Consider the following 21877-nt stretch of genomic DNA (forward strand, 5'->3'; position numbering starts at 1 on the left):
CACTAATATTTGTAATAAACCTGCCGCGCGCACACGGATCAATGCAAGTTTACTGCCGTCCACTGTTTCAGTAGATGCTATCTGTCTGTTACATATTTACCAGCGTTCACACACATCCCGTCTGTGGTTGTGAAGCTTCTAACTGGTTGGTGTATATCTACAACCACACTGCAGCACTCTCTTTGAATTCTTCTTTAACAGCCAGTAGCTGTGTGTCTGTGGGCTTCACCTACACCCTGCAGTCATTTCATAAGACCGACTGAGCTTTGTCGATTGTGGTCTGCTGGGGCATGTGTTGAAATTCCTGAACTGAAACCAATAGCTACCAGGAGAGGATTTTGGAGGGGGGAGTGCCACTTTATTTGCAAGCCTGAAAGATTTTCAGGCAGGAAAATGTGGCGAGTGAGTTTGTTCTTTGGAAAGAAGGGGGATAATTCAACTTCTACATATCAGGATTTTATATCGGCTCCCAGGACTGACACCTGAAGAGTCTTTTTTTGTTGTGATAACTTTTTAGCGGGCAGAGGAAGTGTTAAAGTCTTTTACTAAAGGACTAAAACACTCTGCTACAAGGAAAAGTCATGCATTTTTATCCGAACACACCTGGACAATCTTAGCAGCAAAAAGTTAATTCCATTAAATCATTTAGGTTGAAGATGATTTAATTAGAAGTTGGAATAACTCAAAAAGATTGACTTTGTAGAGGGTGGTGATGCATACAGAGCTTAACAAACGTATTAGACCAGCTGTCTAACTTGTTCAGCGCTGCATATATAAATATATAGACCGTCCAGCATCGTGAAGAGCTTTAATTCACACTCAGCTCTCCACGTTTTACCATTTTGAACAGAAATAAGGAACTGAATTCTCATTTTTATACCCACATTTGAGCCACTGGGCTCCTCTGAGAAGTGAGAAATTAATCAAGCATAACATTCAACCACTAAAACTAATTTTCCTGTTGAGGAATGAAAGCAAATAACTATAATTTGACATCTTCATCAATAAATATGGCTCATGTTGACTAATATTCAGAATTTTTTCTGGGTTTTTTGTAAAACAGTAAATTTAAAAGTTCGTGGATAACAATAATTATTATATTTTACCATTAAAATATCATTTAGGTCAAAGGGCTTCTTTATACTAGTGTATTAACCATTACAGACACTTTTTTTTAAAGGTAATTACCAGCTCTGGTAATTTAGGGCATAAACCTGGCACTGGCTGGTGGTCTAATAAACTTGTATATTAGTTAGAACCTATGATTTAAGTCACCTGCAGTGCTTCAGCTACATCCAGATGTGGTTGTGATTTATGGGATGCGGCTCACACGGATCCCCCGGAGCCTCTGGAGGCCGCGGACCCCGGCTGCAGATGCAGCTCTGGGGAGGCTTGTTTTCTCCAAACGCTCTTCGCGGATCCGCCCAGGAAGTGGCAGACGGGGCAGAGAGCTGCGAGAGCGAACACATCCGACTGCCTGCGCGCTGCGTTAGCTCCTCACGACTTGTCAGAAACTTTGAGTGGCGGAGGAGGCAGAGAAAAACAAATATTAAGTTTTAGCAGCTGCTCGGGCGGATATCATGAACGCGCTTTCCCCTTAAGAGCGGCCGGGGACAGTGAGCCGAGCACCGCGGCGGTCCGCTTGATTAAGTTAACGTGAATGGCGGGGTTTCATCTCGTCTCTCCCGACGCCAGTGGACTCCGAGAGAGTAAGCTGGGTTGTAGCTAACCCGAGAAGTTAACAGAAAGAGGGTTGTTTGTTTCCGCGGGCTAACGTTAGCTTTGTCTTCATTTTTTATTTTATTTTTTAACCCTTTCTGGATCCTGTTATCATGACGGTAAGCCCGACTCTCCTTATAGAAGTCTTGAAAGCTGTGTGTGTGTGTGTTTTTTTTTTCCTGTCTGTCACTTCTTCCTGAATTAATATATGTCAAATGAACTAGCTAGCCGTTTACGTTTCTCAGTTTTTGGGTAAAAGTTCAACTAATTCCCATTAAAGTTTAATGTATGTTAGCTTTACGTAGCTAGCTAGTTTTTAATGCAGTCTCGCGCACAGTTTGATTCGAGGGGTGTGTACGTTTAACCGCTAGCTTAAAACTTTTTTTTTTTTTTTTTTTTGGGGTTTAACTAAATTGAGGGAAAAAAAAAAGAAAAAAAAAAAAAATATTTGTTTCTGTGCCCCCCCAAAAAAAAAAAAAAAAAAAAAGTTAACGCTGGTTTCCTCGTGCGGCTCCTCTGTTTGCCCTTTCTTGTTTACAGTAGGGTCATTAGCCGCTAGCTTATACTGTATGTGTCACTTCTTACAGCCAGCTGTGACACATGTTCCCTGTTTGCGCACACCTGGCTGATGTTTTCACAAAGTCACCCCCAGAGCTACCGGCTCTCCAAACCGTGCAGGAGCTGTCATCACAATGAGTGTACATGAGGATACTCTTACTCACATTGTTGCAGGAGGTTCACCCATTTAACTAGGCCTAAAGGACAAAGCTCACCACACAATACTCCTTTATAATGGCAGGAGTTGACTCAAACTGTCTCCAGTGTTGGCTGCATGACTGGAGCTGCACAGCTGAGGGGAGGAAAAAAAACAGACATTTGATTTTCTAACATGTCGCAATATGAGAAAACACAGGAGTTAGCTGCCGTAACTCTGTTTGTGGTGACTTTATGGTCTGATTGAAATGGGCAAACAAATTAGTTGAGTCATGTAGTGGCAGCAGTTGCAAGAAGCTGCATGCAAAGTACCTGTTCTTTTTTGTTCCTGTCATCCTCTCTGTAGCTGTAATATTTACATACAACTGTTTGTTTTTGCCAGCAAGTCTTCCTTTGCAGTGTTTCTCTCCTTCCTCATTTTGCTTTGAATCTATCACACAGACTGCTTTTGTTGTTAATTTGCTTGGTATCATGTTTTCTGGTAGTTGTGCATGCCCAGTGCAGACGCTGAAACGATGTGTTGTGCAGCTTTAATGCGTGGCATTTAGGAACATAAGGGATCCTTCCTCTTTGTGTGTGTGTGTCCCCTTCCTGACCCTACTTATAGGCATGTATTGACAAGATAATATGAATTTATGATCATGGCTCCAGCGTTTTAACCTCAAATGGACTTGAGCTGAACAACGTGGGGAACATGTCTCATTGTGATTTGATTTGCTGTGTCTTTTTTTGTTTTTAACTTCAGCTTAATACTCATTGTGTAATAGATTTAAAACAAGGAGGAACAAAACAACTGATGCTACAGGTCAAACTCTGGATCAGACCTGCTGCGTTCTAAACCACAGTCTTTGCTAATTGCGTTGGTTCAAATCGAAATTTAATAATTGCACAACCCTAATCTACAGACGCTTTCTGTGAGACAATAAAAAAAGGCCAGAAAGAAACAATATGCCACAAAAAAGTTTCCTATTGCCGTTAGTTGTGATGTGTTATGACTGTTTTAAAATATATAAAGATCCCCTCCAGTGAAAATCAAATGTGCTTTTGTTTTTTTTAAACCTTGTTAACATTTCATGTGTTTTTGTTTTTGTTTTTTTTAAGTGGGAAGACTGCGGTGTACATGTGGTACTTTCAATAACACAGATTCAGACTTCCACGGTTTATTACATCACAAACCTGAGGAACCAATCAGCTTGTAGGAGGCTCACTCTTCTTCCTCAGAATCTCTGGCTGAATTACTCCAAAATCACGGCTTGCTACTGTGTAGTGTCGAGTAGTTTGACAGTGTTTTAGCAGAGGTGAGCTGGTGTGCTGAGCTGCAGGAACCTGCATAGATCCGCATGTTCTAGAGGGAGCAAGTGTGTAGAGGAACATCTAAGACGTCTTAAGAGAGGAATAAAACTTGTTTATAATATCTATCTTTGATATATGGACATGAATTCAACAATTTCCCTGAGGTACCCTACCAAAGGGATCAATAAGGTTCTATCTAATCTAATCTAATCTAATGAGTTTTAGGGTTTAATCAACGACTGCAGAGAGGCTAAATAGTTTCATCTCATCATTTATGAATGACTCCAGAACATTTAAGTGGGATTTATCAGACATCGTCACACACCGAGGAGATTCTCTCTGCCTTATTCCTCTAACACGCTCTGTTGGCAGTTGTCAGACGGGAAAATTTGTTAGATTAAAGAAGATCAGTGGCAGAGATAAACCAGCTTATGCATAGAGAAACGGGGTGGTGCTGTGGCTGGGAGGAAACAACCAGGAGCTGAACGAGGAAATGAAATTATCAGTAACAAATTACAGAAAATAACCGATGGGAGTGAGGTTTCAGTGGGAGATGAGATGACGAACGCGGGGCGATCTGACGGTGAGGAATGCACACGCTAGTGAAGGAAAGATAAGCAAAGTGAAGGAATGCGAGTTGGAAGAAGTTGCCTAATCTTGATGTGGGATCACCACGTCTTGAGGTACCTGGTGCATGTTTTTCTCTTCCTGTCATCGTGTCAGAAGCGTTGCTCTGCTGCAGTGCCGTGTTGCATAAGCGCTGTGGCGTTGAGAAACTAGATTAGCAGTATTTGTTAAACGATCAATACGTGTTATGTATCTGGTATTAAAGCAGCAGATGATTTAGTGGCTCCAGCGCTGACCTTCACCACTAAAGCTGGAGAAAAGTTAATTTCTCCACAATGGAAACTGGTTTTTCCTTTGTGGCCAAATAAGTCAGGCCGTATACAACCAGCGTCTGTTTTCTCTGTGAACAATAACGATAAGAATAAACCTTCAGCGGCGTCGTGGTTTCTCGTTTCTTGGACGGAGACATGCAACACCCTTTGTTATGGCCTGGCAGTGCTGCTGTGCCCGTTCTGGGTGTTGTTTCATCTGAGTCACTTTTGTCTCTTCTGTCTGCTTCCTGTTCACTTTCTCAGTTTCTTTCTTCTCTGTGAAGTCCATCCAGTGATAAAGGGCATTACAACAGAGCGCCCTTGACTTTCACAGACAACACAAAGTTCCCTTTTTTTTTTTTTTTTTAAGGTCTGTTGCATTTTTATGAAACGTCCACATTAAAGTCGACGCTGTCTGCTCTCTGCTTTGCAGCCTGACCTCTTGAACTTCAAAAAGGGATGGATGTCAAAACTGGACGAGAGCGGCGAGGTAACGTCCTGTGATGCTGACTGTCTTTCCCTCCTTCTTCCCAGCCTCCCTCGTTCCTAATGAGAAAGGCTGTTTGTAAGATGATAGCGGCAGATTATCCTCGTTATCACATTATTAGCTCGGTGGCTGGAGGCGTAGCAGGTGTCTCCTCTCTTTTAATGATATGCTTGAGTGAATGAGCTTCTCTCTTCGCCCGCCACATACTGCAGGTCTTGAGTTTACCACAGGGCCTTCCTGTTTCATGTTTGTCACTTCTCGCACAGAGCAGGCTTACAGTAGGAGTCACAAGATGATGCAATTAGTGATTACTTTCATTGTTGATGTTTATTTCTTGATTAATGGATTAGTTGTTTGAGCTAAGAAATGTCAGAAATTGATGAGAAATGTTAATCAGTGCTGCCCAAAGCTCAAGGGGATGAACTCAAATGTCTTCTAAAACTCAAAGGTAGTCAGTTAGCTGTTATATCTGACATCTTGTTTGTTTCTCCAGTGGAAGAAGCATTGGTTTGTTCTGACGGACGCAGGCCTGAAGTACTACAGAGACTCGAGTGCAGAAGAGGTTTGTTTAATTAAAGTTTTGTGCTTTTTTTTTTGTCAGCTTGTTGCCCCATTTCATAATAATAAGATCCATGAATGCCGTCTGGCCCGAGCGGTTTAACAATAACCTGTTGTCTCGCTTCTGTGCAGAAAGACGACTTGGACGGGGAGATCGACCTGAAGTCCTGCGTGAAGGTGTCAGAGTTTGACGTGGAGAAGAACTATGGGTTTCAGATACAGGTGCCTGTCTCGGTTCCAGGTCACACTCTTTTATAAACCGGCTGTGTGACGGGTTTTCTTCTTTATATCCGTCCCCTCTTGTCTTCCTCGTCACCTCCAACCACACCCGCTCTCAATTTCTGCTGCATTTTCTTGTTATTCACTTATCATCACTCACATCTAACCTGTTTTTTTTTTTTGTTCTTCAGACACGTGAGGCCGTATTCACACTTTCTGCCATGACTGCTGGGATCAGGCGGAACTGGATCGAGGTTTTGAAGAAGTGTATCCGACCCAGCAGCTCTCCAGACCTCACACAGTAAGAACCTACAGCATTGTGTTCGCATATTTATATTATAATGTACAAGAGAGGTCTGTCAAGGAGAGCATCATTTACAGTCGAGACTCGATAATCCGACACTAAATGTAAAACCTTCTTTTATGTCGGATAGCAAGGCTGTCGGATTGTCAAGACGGAGGTCCAGATACAAGGAGGGCTTGATGCTGGAAGGCTCATTAGTTGTTAATTATTGTTCATAGTTGTTATAATAACTGGTGTATTGTTAGAACACTACGCATCGCTGGATTTCAGTCTAATTGTCCGGTGTGCTTGTGCACGTTCCGGCCACTTCCACCCCGGGGCAGCGCTCTGACGGGGAGGAAGTGTCCAGAACACACAGGCAGTACTTGGCTGCTGATGCTAGTTTAGTTAGCGCTCACACTTCTGTTTCCTCCATCGGTGGCGGCGGGGGAGTGGCAGATACGCTCCACCGTTACCATCCATGTTTACTTCCATAAACACTGAGCACGCTCGCTGCGTGTGACGTCGTCGTGTCCTCTTCTGCGCATGCGGGACACTTTTGGGTCGTATGAAGTTCACACAGCAGATCACATACAAGTCGCATTGAACTGGAAACGTGAAGGAAGTCACAAAGAAATCCTCATTGAGCATCAAGTCCTGCAGTGTGAACGTAGCCAATCTGTGGGATTGTTCAGTCAGATAATACGCCGTCATCCTGATTGGTGACATTAAATGTCATGTCGGAGTCACAATCCAAGGCTGTTTCGTTTTTTTTTTAAATATCGTGATACATTTTACAGAACAACTAAATATTGCAGCGTACATTTTATTCCAGCCCTAATTTTTCATCCAAGACCAAGACGTTGCTCATTGACGTATATTGACATTTTAGAAACATCATCTTGTCGCCTGTGAGAGCCATTTGCTCGTATTTCACATACTGTCACTTAAAAGAACAGTTAAATATAAATGTATTGAAATGCTGATCATTTAGCAACGAGCTTTGGGTGCACTTCCACTAATTTCAAGATTGCTTGCTGCTGCATTCTTGGATTAATCATTTCAGGTCTTGCTTTGGCTCTGCCTTGAATAAATACAGTTAGATAAGAGGCTGTACACGCTCCTTTAACTTAACCCCTGAAGAATTTCAGTCACTTCCAGATGACTCAGTTTGATTAGTTCCTCGGAGGAGGAATAAATGTTCTGTTTTTTTAATGACTCACTGTCAGCTGGGCCTTGAAAGTATTGATGGATTTGTGATTGAGGACTTACTCCTTCAGGTGATTAAAATAAGATGTATGATTTAATAATTTGATGATTTATAAGTTCTAATCTTCTCCAGATTACCCGACAGCAGCAGCGACAAGGAAAACTCCCATTCTCGCTTCTTGACGTCCTCCCGTCGGGCGTCATCGCGACACGGCGACAGTCAGTCGGACGGTCCGACCTCCGCCCCTCCGACTCAGCGCAGGTTCGACTACGTTGAGCTGTCCCCCGTGCCCGCCTCCTCCAGCCCTCTACCGGCCAGTCAGAGAGAAGCAGGGGAGGGCCAGGGGAGGGAGCACAGCCAATGGCAGGAGGAGAGGAACACCAGCAGCCAGTGGGAGGCTTTGCTGTCCAGGAAGGGCGGCGTGGGCTCGAACCAGAGGCTACGCATGGAGGACGAGATCGAGAAGAAGTGGGCCGAGTTTGAGCGGATGCCGTGTAAGGAGATGAGCTCCTCGCTACCAATGGGATTACGGTCTTCCAGCCAGTCAGCCGATGAGGCGCTGCAGAGGGAGGTAGTGCGTGGAGATGATTTTCCAATTTGCAAATTACATAATATGCAAATTAACCCTTCATCTGCCCGGATGAAGTAAAAAAAATTCTGCCGCTTTTTAACACTTTTTTGCTACCTTCTGACCTCTCCGTAACCCTTCAGCAGTGTTTTCCATCTGAATGAATACGCGGTGGCAGCATGTCTGTGCAGATTCTCAGTCATCCAGTCGGGGTAATCCCAAATGCGTCACTAGAAGGCAAAAGATGACTCAAGGTGTTATTGGTGGTGAAACTGTCTGCAGAGAGTCGGGACTGTATTATAAGTACCTGACAAGTGGCATCATGAGGCCCCTCTTCTGTGAAGTGATGGAGGAGCCGTCTCTCTCCCTCTCCTGGAAGTTGAACAACCATTAGCACCAAGAGGCAGGTCTCACCTCGAGTCTTGTTTTGTTAAGAGAGCCATGAGCCAAGTGAGTTTGGGTTGAGGCTAAATACCTGGGACCAGGAGGTGAAACGCCTTTAAGACCCAGAAAGAGGAATTCAGTTGCTTTCTGCTGAATCACTGGGAGATGAGAACATTAAAAAATCCTGATGAGAAGAATCCAGACAGTAATATGGAAAACACTGCTGAACGTCCGTCTGCTCTTTCTCTGTGTGCTGTGATGTGCATCTTGGTTTGATTCTGTTTCTATGCCATCATACCACTTACACCTCAAGGCTGGATGAAAATAATCCACCCGTGTCATACAGTTACACTTCTAATAGCACTGTTTGTTCATACTAGACAGTTTGTGTCATTTTTCTTCAGTATAAATTGAGCATTTCCTCTTTATAGCGGCATCTTCTCTCCCTAGAACCTTATGAGATAGACTTTGAAAGCTCAGAAGTGAAACATCAGCCGCATAATCTTGGTGTAAGTGGTTGGCATCATGAGACCGCCTGTAGTAAAACCGTAGCTCAAGCGGGCGTCGTGTTACAGCGCCACACTGATCAGCTTTGGCCCTCTAACCCTGTGGCTCAGTGGGCTTTACCTCCGCCGTCCGTCTCTTCTCAGGTGGCGTCACTGAGGCAGCAGCTGGAGCAACTACAACGGGGGGGAGGAGGGGGAGGGCGAGGCGGGGGAGGCTGCGGCCCTGAGGCGCCCTGCGGCCGCAGCCTGGCGGCCATGGAGCGCGCCCATCGGCAGGCGCTGGAGGAGCTACAGAGGCAGCACGAGCGCCAGATGAAGGAGCTGGAGACGGAGAAGGACAGGCTGCTGCTGGAGGAGACGCAGGACACCGCACGAGGTCGGTTAAAAACCACATCGGCAACTAAGTAGGTGTGAAGTTCTGTGGAGATTACACGTGCTGGTTGATCATCTGAAGGGGAAAACTCTTAGTTTGTAGTTTGGGCTTGTGACACCAGTCCTGAAACTTTTCTGACACACCTCGGCTTGTTGTAAAGAAGACATCCTGTGTTATTCATTTCAAATGCCAGCGATGTTAGAGTAGATCTCATATATGTAAATGTAGTGTGTGTGTGTGCAGCTGTTGACATGCTTGTTTTAAGCCACATCCGAATACGAATGCATCTCAGGTTGTGAACGTTTTGTAATATTCATACCTTGACGTGCTGTCATCGCTCAGCGAGAGACAAAGTTGAGTCACACTGGTTTGTGTTTCAGTGATGGAGGCTTTGAAGAAGAAACACAGAGAGGAGCTGGAGAGGGAGGTGGAGAAAGTCAAGAGGCTGAGCAGCGGGGTTCTGGACTCGCACACTCTGCGAGCCCAACAGCAGTAAGTAGCTCCAGCTCTGTTTGTGTGGATGGGACAGAGACGTAGATGATCATGGCCGCCCTGTAGAGTCTTTATAGTGATACAGTAATACCTGCTGAACGTACATAGCTTACATGTACACAGAAAAACAAACATCCAGTCACTGTATTTTCAGGGATAATGAACAGAAGGATTAAACTTTTTAAACTCTACACAACATGCGAGCACCAGACGTGTTCCTGCTTCTCAGATGTTGTGATTTATTCCTGTGTCTCTGAACTCACAGTTAACTCTGAACACTTCATGATGACGGCATTAATGAAATCATGACCCTCCAGACACGTGGCCAGACTTCTCTGTGTTGTCATGTTTGTTTATGGTGACTAGAACACAGCACCTGGACCATCACGGAGTTGGTAAACCTCCTAAACTCTTGTCTTGTACAAGCCTTGAGCAGGAGTCCTCGGTGGTGGTTTGGCCCCAGTTCGGTCTCAGCCAGCGCAGGTCAGCTTTGGTAATTTATGTGAATAGGCCTCTTGTGCTTTTAAGTGGGATCTAGCTGCTCCACAAAAGGCTCTTCTGTGAAATAAAAGGTTGATTTTGCAGACTCCACGACAACTCTGGGCTCTTTGTTGAGGCGAGGCCATTACCGCAGCAGCCACCGGGTCCCGTTAGGCACTTCAGGAATGTAGGAGAATTTGGTCATGGATTAGTTTTCTTTTGTAAGCTTCATAAGGCCTTTGACACAGACTGTCTCAGTGGTTGCAACTGGAACCTGCATTTTAGGGCTTATCCTCGTTGCCGACGCTGCATTTTTTTCACGCTGCACGGCTCGTCGTTGTTTTTGTTGTTATTAGTTATGAGGAGGTTTTCAAACCGCAGCAGGAAATATCTGACTGATGGAAATGGAAAAACACGAAGTTTGTACTTTATTTTAATAAAAGCATTCTTTAAATGTGACGGATTCAAACATGGCCGAGCAGAATCAGACACTAACTCTGACAGGATTATCTCTAGCAGGGATGTGTCTGAGTTTAACCACGTTGAATGCTGATTTGCTGTAGAGTAAAAAGATGTTTAAGAGTTTAAGTCCCTCATACGCTGGATCTGAACTGTCATTTAGTTCAGAAGAACCCGACACAAACAGTTCTTATTTTATCTCGTCTACCTTTTTTGCTGCAGGGCAGAAGCTCAGACCTTGCAGAGGGAGCTGTCTGGACTGTCAGAGCGCTACTCTCAGAAGTGTCTGGAGCTGAACCGGGCCGAGCAGAGCAACGCTGAGCGAGAACGGGAAATCAGCCGCAAGGAGAGAGACATGGAGCAGCTGAGGAAGGAGAACCAGGTGAGAACATGCACTCAGACGAACGGGAAGAGCGACGCAAACCCTCTGAAGTCATTTTGCTGTTTTGTGCTGATATGTCGTTCTGAAAGCGTGGTCGACGTAATCATACGTTTTTCATTTTAGAGTATTTTAGCTGGAAGGTGCCTGATTTAGTGTGACCGCTCTGACCCTCACTGGATCACTGTGTTAATAAGTGGCAGGTGAGAGGGTGCATACAGTATCTGGTACTGCTATGCTGCTGTTCTGTCGGGACAGTAACGTGTGAAGTCTGCAGCCCGGCTTTATAAAACTAGTCGTACATTTTATTCAAATGTATACCAACCAATGGTTGTTATTTAAAATGATAACGATAAAATCTCTTCCCCCTTCAGGACCTAAAGACCCGTTTGACGGAGGAGTTCACCCGCATGCGATCCACCATCACGGTTCACGGCTCAGAGGACAGGATACCCTGTGAGCTCCAGGTAACAACGCTACGCCGTGTGCTGCAAACTGAAGGCAGATGGTCTGGTTTTAACTTTCTAAACCATCCATCATGTGTTGTGCTAAAGACAACTGGGTCTCCACATGGACTTCCTCTGCTGTAGTTTAACGTGTTGGTTTAGAGGACTCACAATGTGCTGTTATTTCTAAAAATGAAATATTGCTAATTGTTAATTATACACCTACAATCATCGTTGGCCTCCTTCTGTCTCGCGAGACGACAGTAACTCACACACTTCTTGGCTAAACAAGCCGATGTGGGAGTGGCAGACTTTTTGGCATGAAGAACAGATGTGTACGGAGACTTGCGTGTTTCCCTCTTTGGCCTCAGATGGCCACTGCGTGACATCTCGGCTTGTTTCGTACTGCTCACAGCAGCAGCAGCTTTCCAGGAATCTCTTGACTCAGCAGCGGTCTCCCAGGACTGGACGCGGATCCCAGAGGTTTTCATGTCGCGCTTGCAAGCTTCGAGGTCTAGAGCCCTCTGACAGCTCGCCATACAGCAGGTCTTTAGTTATTCTGCCATCGCCCAGCCAGCGGAGACGGCGTCAGCTAAGGAGCATGAAGATGGATGGAAGTCCTATGCGCTTAAGCACATCGGTGTTTGGGAATTTTATCTCGCCAACTGATGCCAAAGAAGATGGAAGCTGTTGAATCTGTTCTCCAAGTGTCGCTGGAGTAGAGAAGTGCACTCAGGACACAAGCTCTGTACACCTGCATTTTAGTACTAACACCTAAAATAATAATGTTGTTAATCCAGCACCAGTAACTTCAGGTTCTCCTTACCTCCGTACACTCATGTAACAAGCGTCATTTATTTGCCCGCCATCATCTAGCGTAATTAATGTGTGCAAAAGTGGAGAAAATATAATTTTCCTTTTCTATCATTTAAGTGAACTGCATATATATAAATATATATATTAGATTTGACACTGAACTGACATGTTGACAAAAGATATGACATCCAGTGATTGTATCAGCTGTCCAAGTGAGTTTGTGTTTTGCTGCTTCTTCTTTTTTTTTTCTGGAGAAACAAATTACACTGACGGTCACTGTACTATAAAAGCTAAGTTATACAAAGGAGGCCCAGTGTGTTATCTCACCACATCCTTTCTGTGCATTCTTGGGTATTACATGTCTTTTTTTCTGTTCTTTTATTTTATTTTTTTACGACAATATGTTGTATTTTTCTTCCAGGTTCTTCTCAGGATGAAAGACAACGAGATCGAGTACCTGCACAAAGAGATCAGCTGTCTGAGGAACGAGTTGCAGTTTCTCAACCTGGTACTTTGTGTGTCTGTGTGTTGCTCTGTTAGACTGATGTGTCGGTTCTTTCAGCCCACACTAGAACAAGATCTTGGTTGTCTGTCTCACAGCCTGGAATCCATTAGAATGAATACAGCTCATTAAATTTCCAGCTCAAATCTAAAATGCGACGTTGAGCTAGCTGCACCTCGCCTCACGCTCTTTGCTCCGCAGGAAAAACAGCTGGCCTGCGATCGATACGCCGAGGTGCACGAGGAGCTGAGCGGGATGAAAGGCCGAAACGAGCGAGAGATTCAGAGTCTGAAGGAGCACTTGAGGCTGGCGATGGCTGCTCTGCAGGAGGGCCAGAAGCTGGGAAACAGCCTGGACCACTGAGAGGCTGCTGCTGGTACTGATGCTCTGGCAGGTGCGAGTGCAGCGTCACGCTAATAGTCGACAATTTGCTGCCTCTCTGGAGGTTTTAAAGCTATTTGCTAAATTCTTTTCTGTGTCTTCTTGCAGGTGCGTCTACGCTTTCAGTCGAAGAAGAGATGCAGAAGAACAGAGGAGATGCTTCCAGCCGTGTGGGGGACCTCGATCATGCCTTAGTTTTCAATCATTCTGCCAACGAGCAGCGTAGAGTAGCCATTAGCTGGTTTCATTACACTGGGCCACACCTGATATATAAAACTGCACTTTTAATTGTTTTTTTGTTTTTTTTAATTTTAGCTTTTGTGAGTGCAAGCGTGTATGAGTACGCATTTGGTCCAAAAACTGGAATATTTGTTGAGTGACTTGTTTTTTTCTAATATCAGGTATTGTAGATAAGAGTTCATACTGTATCAGCTTTTGTAGTTGGATAAGCTTCTCGTTGCCTCTCGTCTGCTGCCTGAGACAGCCGGCGTCGGAAGAGCTACTGTCGTCTCAGTTTCCTGTTGTACAGTTTTTAAGTCGTGTTTACTTTGTCATGACGGCACACTTTTCTTAAGACATGGGAGCGTTTCATTTACTGTAATTGTTTTGTTTTTTTTTTTACTTGCAAACAATTTATGTTCTATTGTATTTGTGAATACATATTTTTTTTGGAGAAAATATTTTGGGATTAAAACAGGACAAGACAGCAAGAAATTCTAATTCCTGGCTGAATTGGAAATTGATCTATGATCACGTAGAAGCAAATTCGGGCTCAGCTTTCTTTGGGATGCTCGCAGGAAGCTGTTGAATGAATGTTGTCCCACGTCACAGATGTCTAAGCCATGGCTGAGAACTCCCGAGCTTTAAGTCTCCCCTCATCGTTCTGGGCATACGCAGCATGTGCCACCACCTCCCCCACCACAGAGAACAGGTGTTGCATCAATGAGCCAATTTTTTTTATTATTGATAATATGTATTGTGATAAAATGACTTATCTACTTGCCTTTTGAAAGCAATTTCATATTTAATGTACTTTAGAGCCTGTTGTATCTTCTTTGTAAATTATACACATTTTTGCAATCAATTAAAAAAAAACAAACGTCCTGCAGTAAAACACGTGTACCAGACGTTTAATTTCACCGACACACGCAGACAACACGTGACTCAACCGTAACAAATCTGATGATGTAGTTGTTTGACATAAGTTGACTGTTTTGATCGACTGTTTTTATGCTGGTATGTGACATTATGATCCGACAGCAGCATGTTCCTGTTGCAGCTGCAGGTGGAGCTACTTTATTAACAGGCCAATCAAGGTCAAATCAGTTAGTCTTTATTTATAAGGCACTTTTAAAACAACAGCCAAAGAGCACTCCAGTGGGTGGAATAAGATCGGTGTTACCAATTAGCTTGCAAGTTAGAATATCAAGACTAAGATCTTCCAGTGTTATTTATGAAGTGAATTTGCCTGAATAATTTAAATGGGATTAATGAGGGAAGAAACAAGAAAAGAAAAAACAAAGTTCTTATCGACAAATCTGTTTGAACTTTTTCTCTACTCTTTGATATTTTTCATTTTTTTGCTGAGATAGACTTAGATAAACTTTATTGATCCACAAGGGAAATTGTAAAATCTTCATTATAAAAAAATAATAAAAAATAACAAAATAAAAAATAAATACATATTTTTAATAATAAATAAATATATATTTTTAAATGTCTTACTTTATTTATTTGTCTTTATATTTCTACTTTTATGGATTCATTTTTGATTAATATTGCTTTATATTGCCACATCATTTATTTTTTTATTTTAGTTATTCTTCTTTTCATTTCCACTTTTCTTTTTTTACTCTTTTATTGATTTATTTTTGTAATTTGCCACTTTCACTACTCCATAGACAATAAAAGAAATAGTAATAAAATAAAATCAAAATAAATACCACTACTGTAACACTTGAGTGGAGGACTTATCGCCACTCATATTGGAACATTTATTAAACTTAAAACAAGACACTATCTGGTGGAGCTTTTAGGAGCTTATCTGAAAGGTGATTCCGATTAAACAGCTCCAGTATGGTGGGAAACCATCTTTGACAATTGTTGTATTTTAAAAGCTTAGTTTATATATCTTTTGTGTAAAGGTTTCATATTAAAACAGCTGTCAGATGAATTTAGCGGAGGAGAAAGTGCAATTTACCTCTGAAATGTGGAGTGGCAGTATAACGTAGTATCACAGCAGTACTGTGTTTACTTACCACCACCAGTGAAGTCGTGTATTGTTGCTGCGGTGAAGCCTCCTCTCCTGCAGGTGGCGCCACCGGCCGCCGCCAGACCAGTCAACAGCGGAAACAGCGCAGCCGCAGAAGGCAGCAAACATGGCGTCCACGGCGGCGACCCGAACGGCGGCTGCTACCGCAAAAGTCGTTAAACCGATTCTTAGCCGGGACTTGGATGAAGCGAAGCGCAGGGTTCGGGAGCTGTACCGGGCCTGGTACCGCGAGATCCCCAACACGGGTGAGTCCGTCCGCCGTGGAGGCTAAAGTGGCGTGTAGCCAGCGACGCTAACGTCAAGGTCGAGTCTGCGCTGCTAGCTAACGGCTAGCTGAGCATAACAACAGTTTGACCGGACGCTGTTTGGTCATCTGACAGTTGATAGAAACTTTTGTATTTCTGTTGGTTCTGCTACGAGTGCAGGCTAACGGCCTGTCTGCTCCGTAAAGCCGATGTAGCATCTCCATCACGGCCGTGTCATCATGTTAGCATGTTAGCATACAGCTGTGGGAGGTTACCTGTTAAAGTGTATCATGGTTCATGCTGGACTCTGGTGGTCAGGAGGACATCATCAAAACTACCCTTCCAATTGCGTAACACATATTTTTTCCTACTTCTACGTAATTTGATATTCCAAAAAAACTCAATAAAAGCGATTGGGCCTCTCCTCTTCTTCTGACATGATCAGTTCTTATATGCAGTCGTTCTCCTTCCATTAAAGAAAAAGCAAAACTCATAGCAGTCACTCAAATAACTAGAAACTGAAGAAGGTAGCAATAAATAAAAATTTGCTAAATTACAATTTAGTGAAATAAGACATTGCTTTTGAATTGTGGTTGAAAAGAAGAATTTTAAAAAATCAAGCAAAACTGTTAAATGAGAGCCCTTTGCTTTTGAGCAGTGGGTCAGAATACCTGTCAACAGGTGCACAAGTCTGACTGAGAGTTACAGAAACACCTGATGATGGCAGTGATTGGCTCAGAGGGTTGTTCAACTAAATGCTAGTTTACGGGTCCCATCATGCTTCTTGTTTGCTTGTTTTTTTAAATATTTCTTTGAACCACAATTCAAAAGCAACGTCATGATTTTCATTAATTTTTTATTTATTTCAGTGACAGATGTTTTTTTTCCTTTTTTAATGGGAGGGTTTGAATACATTAGAGGACGACTGTACATCATGATTAGATTATTAATCGTGAAGCGTCAGTGTGTTTGCTGTGGAGCTGCCTGCAAGTTTGAACTGTCACTTCTAAATTCAGGCTCTCTGGGATGAGAGGTGAAAGTCTTCAGGAATCAAAAAGACAAAAGAAATCGCTTTTTGCTGATTCTCTTTGGATCACCAGGATGACTGAGAATCCACACAGACGTCAACTTAATGCTTTTGGCTCCAGGTGAGCTGGTGTAACGGCTCGGTGTCGTACATAAAGCCGGTGATATTCTGGTTTGTTCACATTGTCGACAAACCTCGTGTAAACACCAAAGCCGTCGTTGAGTTTCTCCCTTCGCCCTCACTCAGGCTGGTGGAGGCAGATGGCCGCCGTCCCTGAACCTGCTTCTGCTGAAGACTTTTTCTTATACTTGTTTTCAATTTGTAGTTTTTTTTTTATGTGTAGCTTTGCCGGATCTCAACTGTAAGTTTTAAATCATTCAGGTAATGAGCTGCAGTATAATATTGTAGGATCTTAACATTTAAGTCATTCCAGTAAACCGCATGAATAATATGATTGTTGGGTCTTAACTGTAATATTTAAATTATTCTGTAAAATTCACATCATAAATAAAACTGTAGGGTCTTAACCTTAATGTTAAACTTGTTGCTGTAATGACAGTCTTATTTAATCTTATTTTTTTTTACAGTTCAACAGCTGCTGTTTTCAGATGTGCTGCCGTATAAATAACAGTGACTTGACTCTGACAAATATTATATAACATTTTCCCTCCACAAACAAATGAGACGATCAATAACCGGCTGTTCCTGATCAGTCTCTGCTGCTTTGTCATTACATTAGATTTCCTTGATAAATGGGAGTTATCAGCTCCCACAGTGTTTTTAAAACGTCTTTTTTGTTCATTCAACCAGTCCAAGTAAGAGATTGTCAGTAAACTAGCAAAGAAAATCGTAAAATGATCTCATGGAAGGTGTTGATGTGGCGGAAATTAGTGCTGAACGATTTATATATGTCAGAAAATCATGACAATACAGCCCAAATCACAGGAGATGTGTGACTGCTTACCTTTCTGAAGGAGGTATCGTGGATGTAAGCGTACAAGATTGTTTGGTACAAACTGTGACGCCATTCCTATAAAACTGTGTCTCATTACAATATCTGTTAGAAATAATTGCTCTGTGTTTTTTTGTTGTTGTTGTTTTGTACTGTACATACTATTCTGACCGTTTCTTTCTCCGTCTTTTCAGTGACCTCGTTCCAGCTGGACATATCGATACGTCAGGGGAGAGACAAAGTGAGGGAGATGTTTGACAAAAACAAGCACATCACCGACCCTCGTGTCATCGATATTTTAGTCATCAAGGTAAACCCATGTTTCCCAGTTCCTGATCTCAGTGCTGGTGGATCCAAAAATGCCAGTTGATTGAATGTATTTGTTTGCTGTTGACTGTTCATTCCGAGGTGTGTTGACGTGTTTTTCATCCGTATGTTGTTTTAACCCTCAGGGCAAAATGGACCTCCAGGAAACAATCCACATCTGGAAGCAGAGGACCCACATAATGCGATACTTCCACCTGACCGAGGAGCCTCGTCCCACCGACTTCTTGTCCAAATTCTACCAAGGCCAGGACCCATAAACTGTGTGGCCGACCTCTGACCCCCGTTTGCTCGTTCCCAGTGTGACAGATGTTGCTCTTTATTGTAAATACACGCTTAACACTCAAACACCTAAAGTCGTGTCTTTTTGTTCACTTCTACTGGGATCAGGGATCTCCAAGTCCAGTCCTGGTGAGCTACTGTCCTGCAGGTTTTAGACGTTACTGCGACACACCGGACTCAGATTAATGGATCATTAACAGACTGGTGTTGGCAACAAGCTGTTGGAGATCCATGAATGTGAGTCAGGTGTGTTGCAGTAATGTCTAAAACCTGCAGGACAGGAGCTGACCAGGACTGGACTTGGAGATCCTGGGTTTAAAGGTACAGCAGCTGTGAGCTGCTAGAGCTCACCTGGTCGAGCTGGCGTCCCACGTACAGGGCTACAGTCCCTGACATGGCGGTCATGAGTTTGAATCCCGCTCATGGCCCTTTTCTGGAGGTTCTTCTCCCCTACTTTCCTGTCTCTCTCTCTCTCTTTGTCTTGACTGCCCTCTCAAATAAAGGCCATAAAAACTAACTTTAAAGGTACAGGAGCTGCTGAACTGAAGCTACAGGTGGTTCTGTGATCACTTTAGTGAAAATCTTTTTCACAAAACACAATGATTCCAGTAAGTGGGGGTCATGGGTTATGGTTTCTGGGACACATTATTGATGCTATAATTTTGTTCTTCCTGCTGTGAAAAAGGTCTGCTGTCAGTCATGTGGACAAACTACTCGAGCTGTCAGACGATAATATGAAGACGAGGGGAAATAAAACATTAAAGATTTGAGATTAACTGTCCTTTCTAAGATGTTGTGGACGAGTTCTGGTCAAGTTTTTGTTTTTCACCTCCTAAGTGTTCAGTGTGGGTCAGTCTTGGGCACATAAACAAAGCGTCACATCACAGTTACATGCACTGTATTTGTGTAGATAAAAGATTCCCACCAAAAATCCACTCTGAATGTTCTGATCTCACACCCACTGATTATACGCTGCAGTGTTGCTCGTATCATTCCCTTTATTAAGACTGAAGCAGTGCATGCAAGTACAGTGAAACACCAACATCCTGTGGCAGCCCGTTCTGTATCGGTACCAGCTAGAACCCTGAACCCAGCAGCTACGGGGGCGACTTGAACACACAGCAGAGGGAACTTCAGGAAAGCATTCGTCTGCTCATGGCAGCGACACGACGACGTCCTCTGTGGAGGAGAGAAGAAGTGAGGGGTGACTTTCTTTCTTTTATTAACACATTAAGATATAATAATGTGTTCACCAACAATAAAGGATGCACACAGGAGCGTTACAAACTGTTTCCCTGTCTGCATTCAAGGCAGCAGTGTGAGAAGAAAAGAAGACGTTTACACCATAAACTGCTCAGTCACACTGTTCAGCATGCTGCTATCTGGAGTGTCTGTGTTTTATGTGTCTCCAATATCGCAGCTTGCACTCAAATGCAGCATCAGGAAATAGTCCGGCTGAGGACAGCGAGTGCAACACAACTCACAGAGAAGCTCTCAACCCAAGCCAGAGATACCTGACAACCAGGAAGCCTACAGACCCCTCAGTCGTCGTCGTCGTCGTCCTCGGGGACGAAGATGTCGTGCTCCTCCAGCAGCGCCGCAAAGCTCTTGCTGATCTGAGTCCCCACATACAAGAAGGGCACCACTACGAGAGCAATCCGGAAAAGGCCGAAGGGGGTCTGGTCCCCAGTGTCGCACAGCCCACCATAGAAACAACTAAGTTAGTGACGGTCAGCTTGGATGTCTGCTAAAGCTGCTGTGACTGCAGGCTGGTCTGTGTCACGTCACACATCAACAGGTTTTGTTCGCTTACTTGTTATTTGGGACACAAAACTCAGTTCTGTGAAATGTTCTTGTCTGCACGTCTTATTCTGGAAGCTGTTGTCAGGGTTCAACATCTCCACATTCATAAATCCCAAAGCCAGGAGATGTGCTGACAAAATAGTTCCAGCAGATCCAGTTCAATGAATTTATCATTCTGAGCCTTTGAAAATGGAAAAAGGTCAAAATGTCTTTAAAACAGGGTGGTACTGGGGCCCCAGAAAGTTCCTGTAAGTGTATAAGTATGAATGTTTGCATGTTTTCTACTAAAAACAGTCACTGGTTGACGTTTCACCAACGTTTGGGGGCTCTAATGTGGTGGTTTTCAGCTATTTTGACATGTTAATATGGTGACATGGACTCATTCATAGAAGCGTATAAACTGGGCTGTATAGCAGCTTACATGTTCTCATTGCATGTGCAACGCCGCCATGTTGTCTTCATGTTGAAATTTAACATGTGAGGCTCATGTTGTCGTACCTGAACACTGAATAAAGAAACACAACATCGAGTGCTGTAACGACAAGACGAGTGAAACAGGAGACGAAAAGCAAGAAACAAAAACAACAGGAAAGAATTTATCATTTATGTACAGAAAGGAAATTCTCATTGATAATTTTAATGTCTGTTTTGGTCTTGATGTCTAGTTTGTGTTGTCTTCCCCTCTGTGAGAGCCATGTACAGTAAAAAAGCTAAAAACTTTAAATATTATTTTGGTTAAAAATATAGAAATCTCCTGTGTTAAAAGCTAAGGGTAACGTTAAACATAGAAATACTGATTTAAGATAAAGTTTCATTGGGTAAAGATAAGCTCCTCCTCTTATAACGACGCCTGTGATTCTGTTATTTGGTTTGAATGAGCTACAGGTGTGAGAGCACACACCTGTGTTCAGTTTTTGATGGAAATAAATGGACTTACTTCGTCTTGGTCTTCAGTGTGAGAAACCTGGTACTCCTGTGGTTCAGAGCAGCTTTCTAGTGCTGTTTGAAATAGTCGCTACACCCTCCTATTCCTACAGAACTACTGGCACCAACAGTTCATGTGTGTAGCAGCAGGTGGTAACTGGAAACCACCACCAGGTGCAGGTTAAGCACCCACGTGGGCCAGCTGTGTCACAAGTTGGTGAAATAAATCTATATATACACAAGGGGAGGTCATTAAGGTCACTGAACAGGTATATATAGCAGCAGCGGACCATGCAATGTACTATTATATTTCAATAGTCTCCATTTGCCTCAGTGCAACTAGTCCACTGTTCCTTCAGACCTGCTGCACCTTTAAATCTTCAGTTTGGTTCTTGAACCGCCTCTGTGACAGCCTGGAGCTCATCATCATCAGGATATCTGGCTCCACACAAATTACACATTTGTGAACAGGTGATGCTGACTGTAGGCTGGAGGCAGGACTCTTATACCTGATCCAGCCTCCTGTCAGGAGCTTTATCACTACCCTGAACTCAGAACTTCCCTTCTTTGCTTGATCATCATCAACTCTGAGTATCTCTGAAGATCACACGGATTAGGGATGGACTGATACCTCTTTTTGATTTCCGATACCGATACGATACTTCAACTTTGAGTATCTGCCGATACCGATACCATCTCTCCTCCTGAACTTCTTTTGAAATACCTTATTTGCATGGATACATTTGTTTAAGATGGCTTTATCAAAAGCCTCATACTATTAAAGCATAGACTTTGCTTTTCTAAGAAAGGAAACAACAGCCAAAAGCATGTCTCAAAGTGAAACTGTAGTTGCTGTATTTGGACTTGCCGGTTCGCGTCCTGGTGGGGGCAATGAAGTCTT

General features: G+C 43.3%; 3 protein-coding genes across 3 annotated transcripts; 2 read left to right on the top strand and 1 right to left on the bottom strand.

The window, feature by feature from the left end:
* The first annotated feature begins 1446 nt into the window (after positions 1 to 1446).
* Positions 1447 to 14261, top strand: triobpb (TRIO and F-actin binding protein b). Its single transcript, XM_008300417.1, has 13 exons — positions 1447 to 1838; positions 5038 to 5094; positions 5585 to 5653; positions 5782 to 5871; positions 6060 to 6169; positions 7494 to 7932; positions 8964 to 9195; positions 9573 to 9684; positions 10846 to 11005; positions 11377 to 11469; positions 12686 to 12772; positions 12968 to 13160; positions 13256 to 14261. Exons 1-12 carry the CDS (start codon positions 1833 to 1835, stop codon positions 13127 to 13129), a joined length of 1617 nt encoding a protein of 538 aa, XP_008298639.1. The 5' UTR covers positions 1447 to 1832; the 3' UTR covers positions 13130 to 13160; positions 13256 to 14261.
* Positions 14262 to 15490: 1229 nt separating this feature from the next.
* ndufa6 (NADH:ubiquinone oxidoreductase subunit A6) lies at positions 15491 to 18315 on the top strand. The gene is made up of 3 exons (XM_008300418.1): positions 15491 to 15664; positions 17838 to 17953; positions 18096 to 18315. Exons 1-3 carry the CDS (start codon positions 15526 to 15528, stop codon positions 18225 to 18227), a joined length of 387 nt encoding a protein of 128 aa, XP_008298640.1. The 5' UTR covers positions 15491 to 15525; the 3' UTR covers positions 18228 to 18315.
* Positions 18316 to 19227: 912 nt separating this feature from the next.
* Positions 19228 to 19965, bottom strand: smdt1a (single-pass membrane protein with aspartate-rich tail 1a; the record flags this gene model as incomplete). The annotated part of the gene is made up of 2 exons (XM_008300419.1): positions 19228 to 19428; positions 19764 to 19965. A coding segment is annotated over one exon (175 nt), but the record flags the coding sequence as incomplete, so codon positions are not given.
* Between the last annotated feature and the right edge of the window lie 1912 nt (positions 19966 to 21877).

This window comes from Stegastes partitus, unplaced genomic scaffold (genome assembly GCF_000690725.1).
Source record: "Stegastes partitus isolate 25-593 unplaced genomic scaffold, Stegastes_partitus-1.0.2 Scaffold1537, whole genome shotgun sequence".
NCBI classification, from domain to species: Eukaryota; Metazoa; Chordata; class Actinopteri; family Pomacentridae; genus Stegastes; species Stegastes partitus.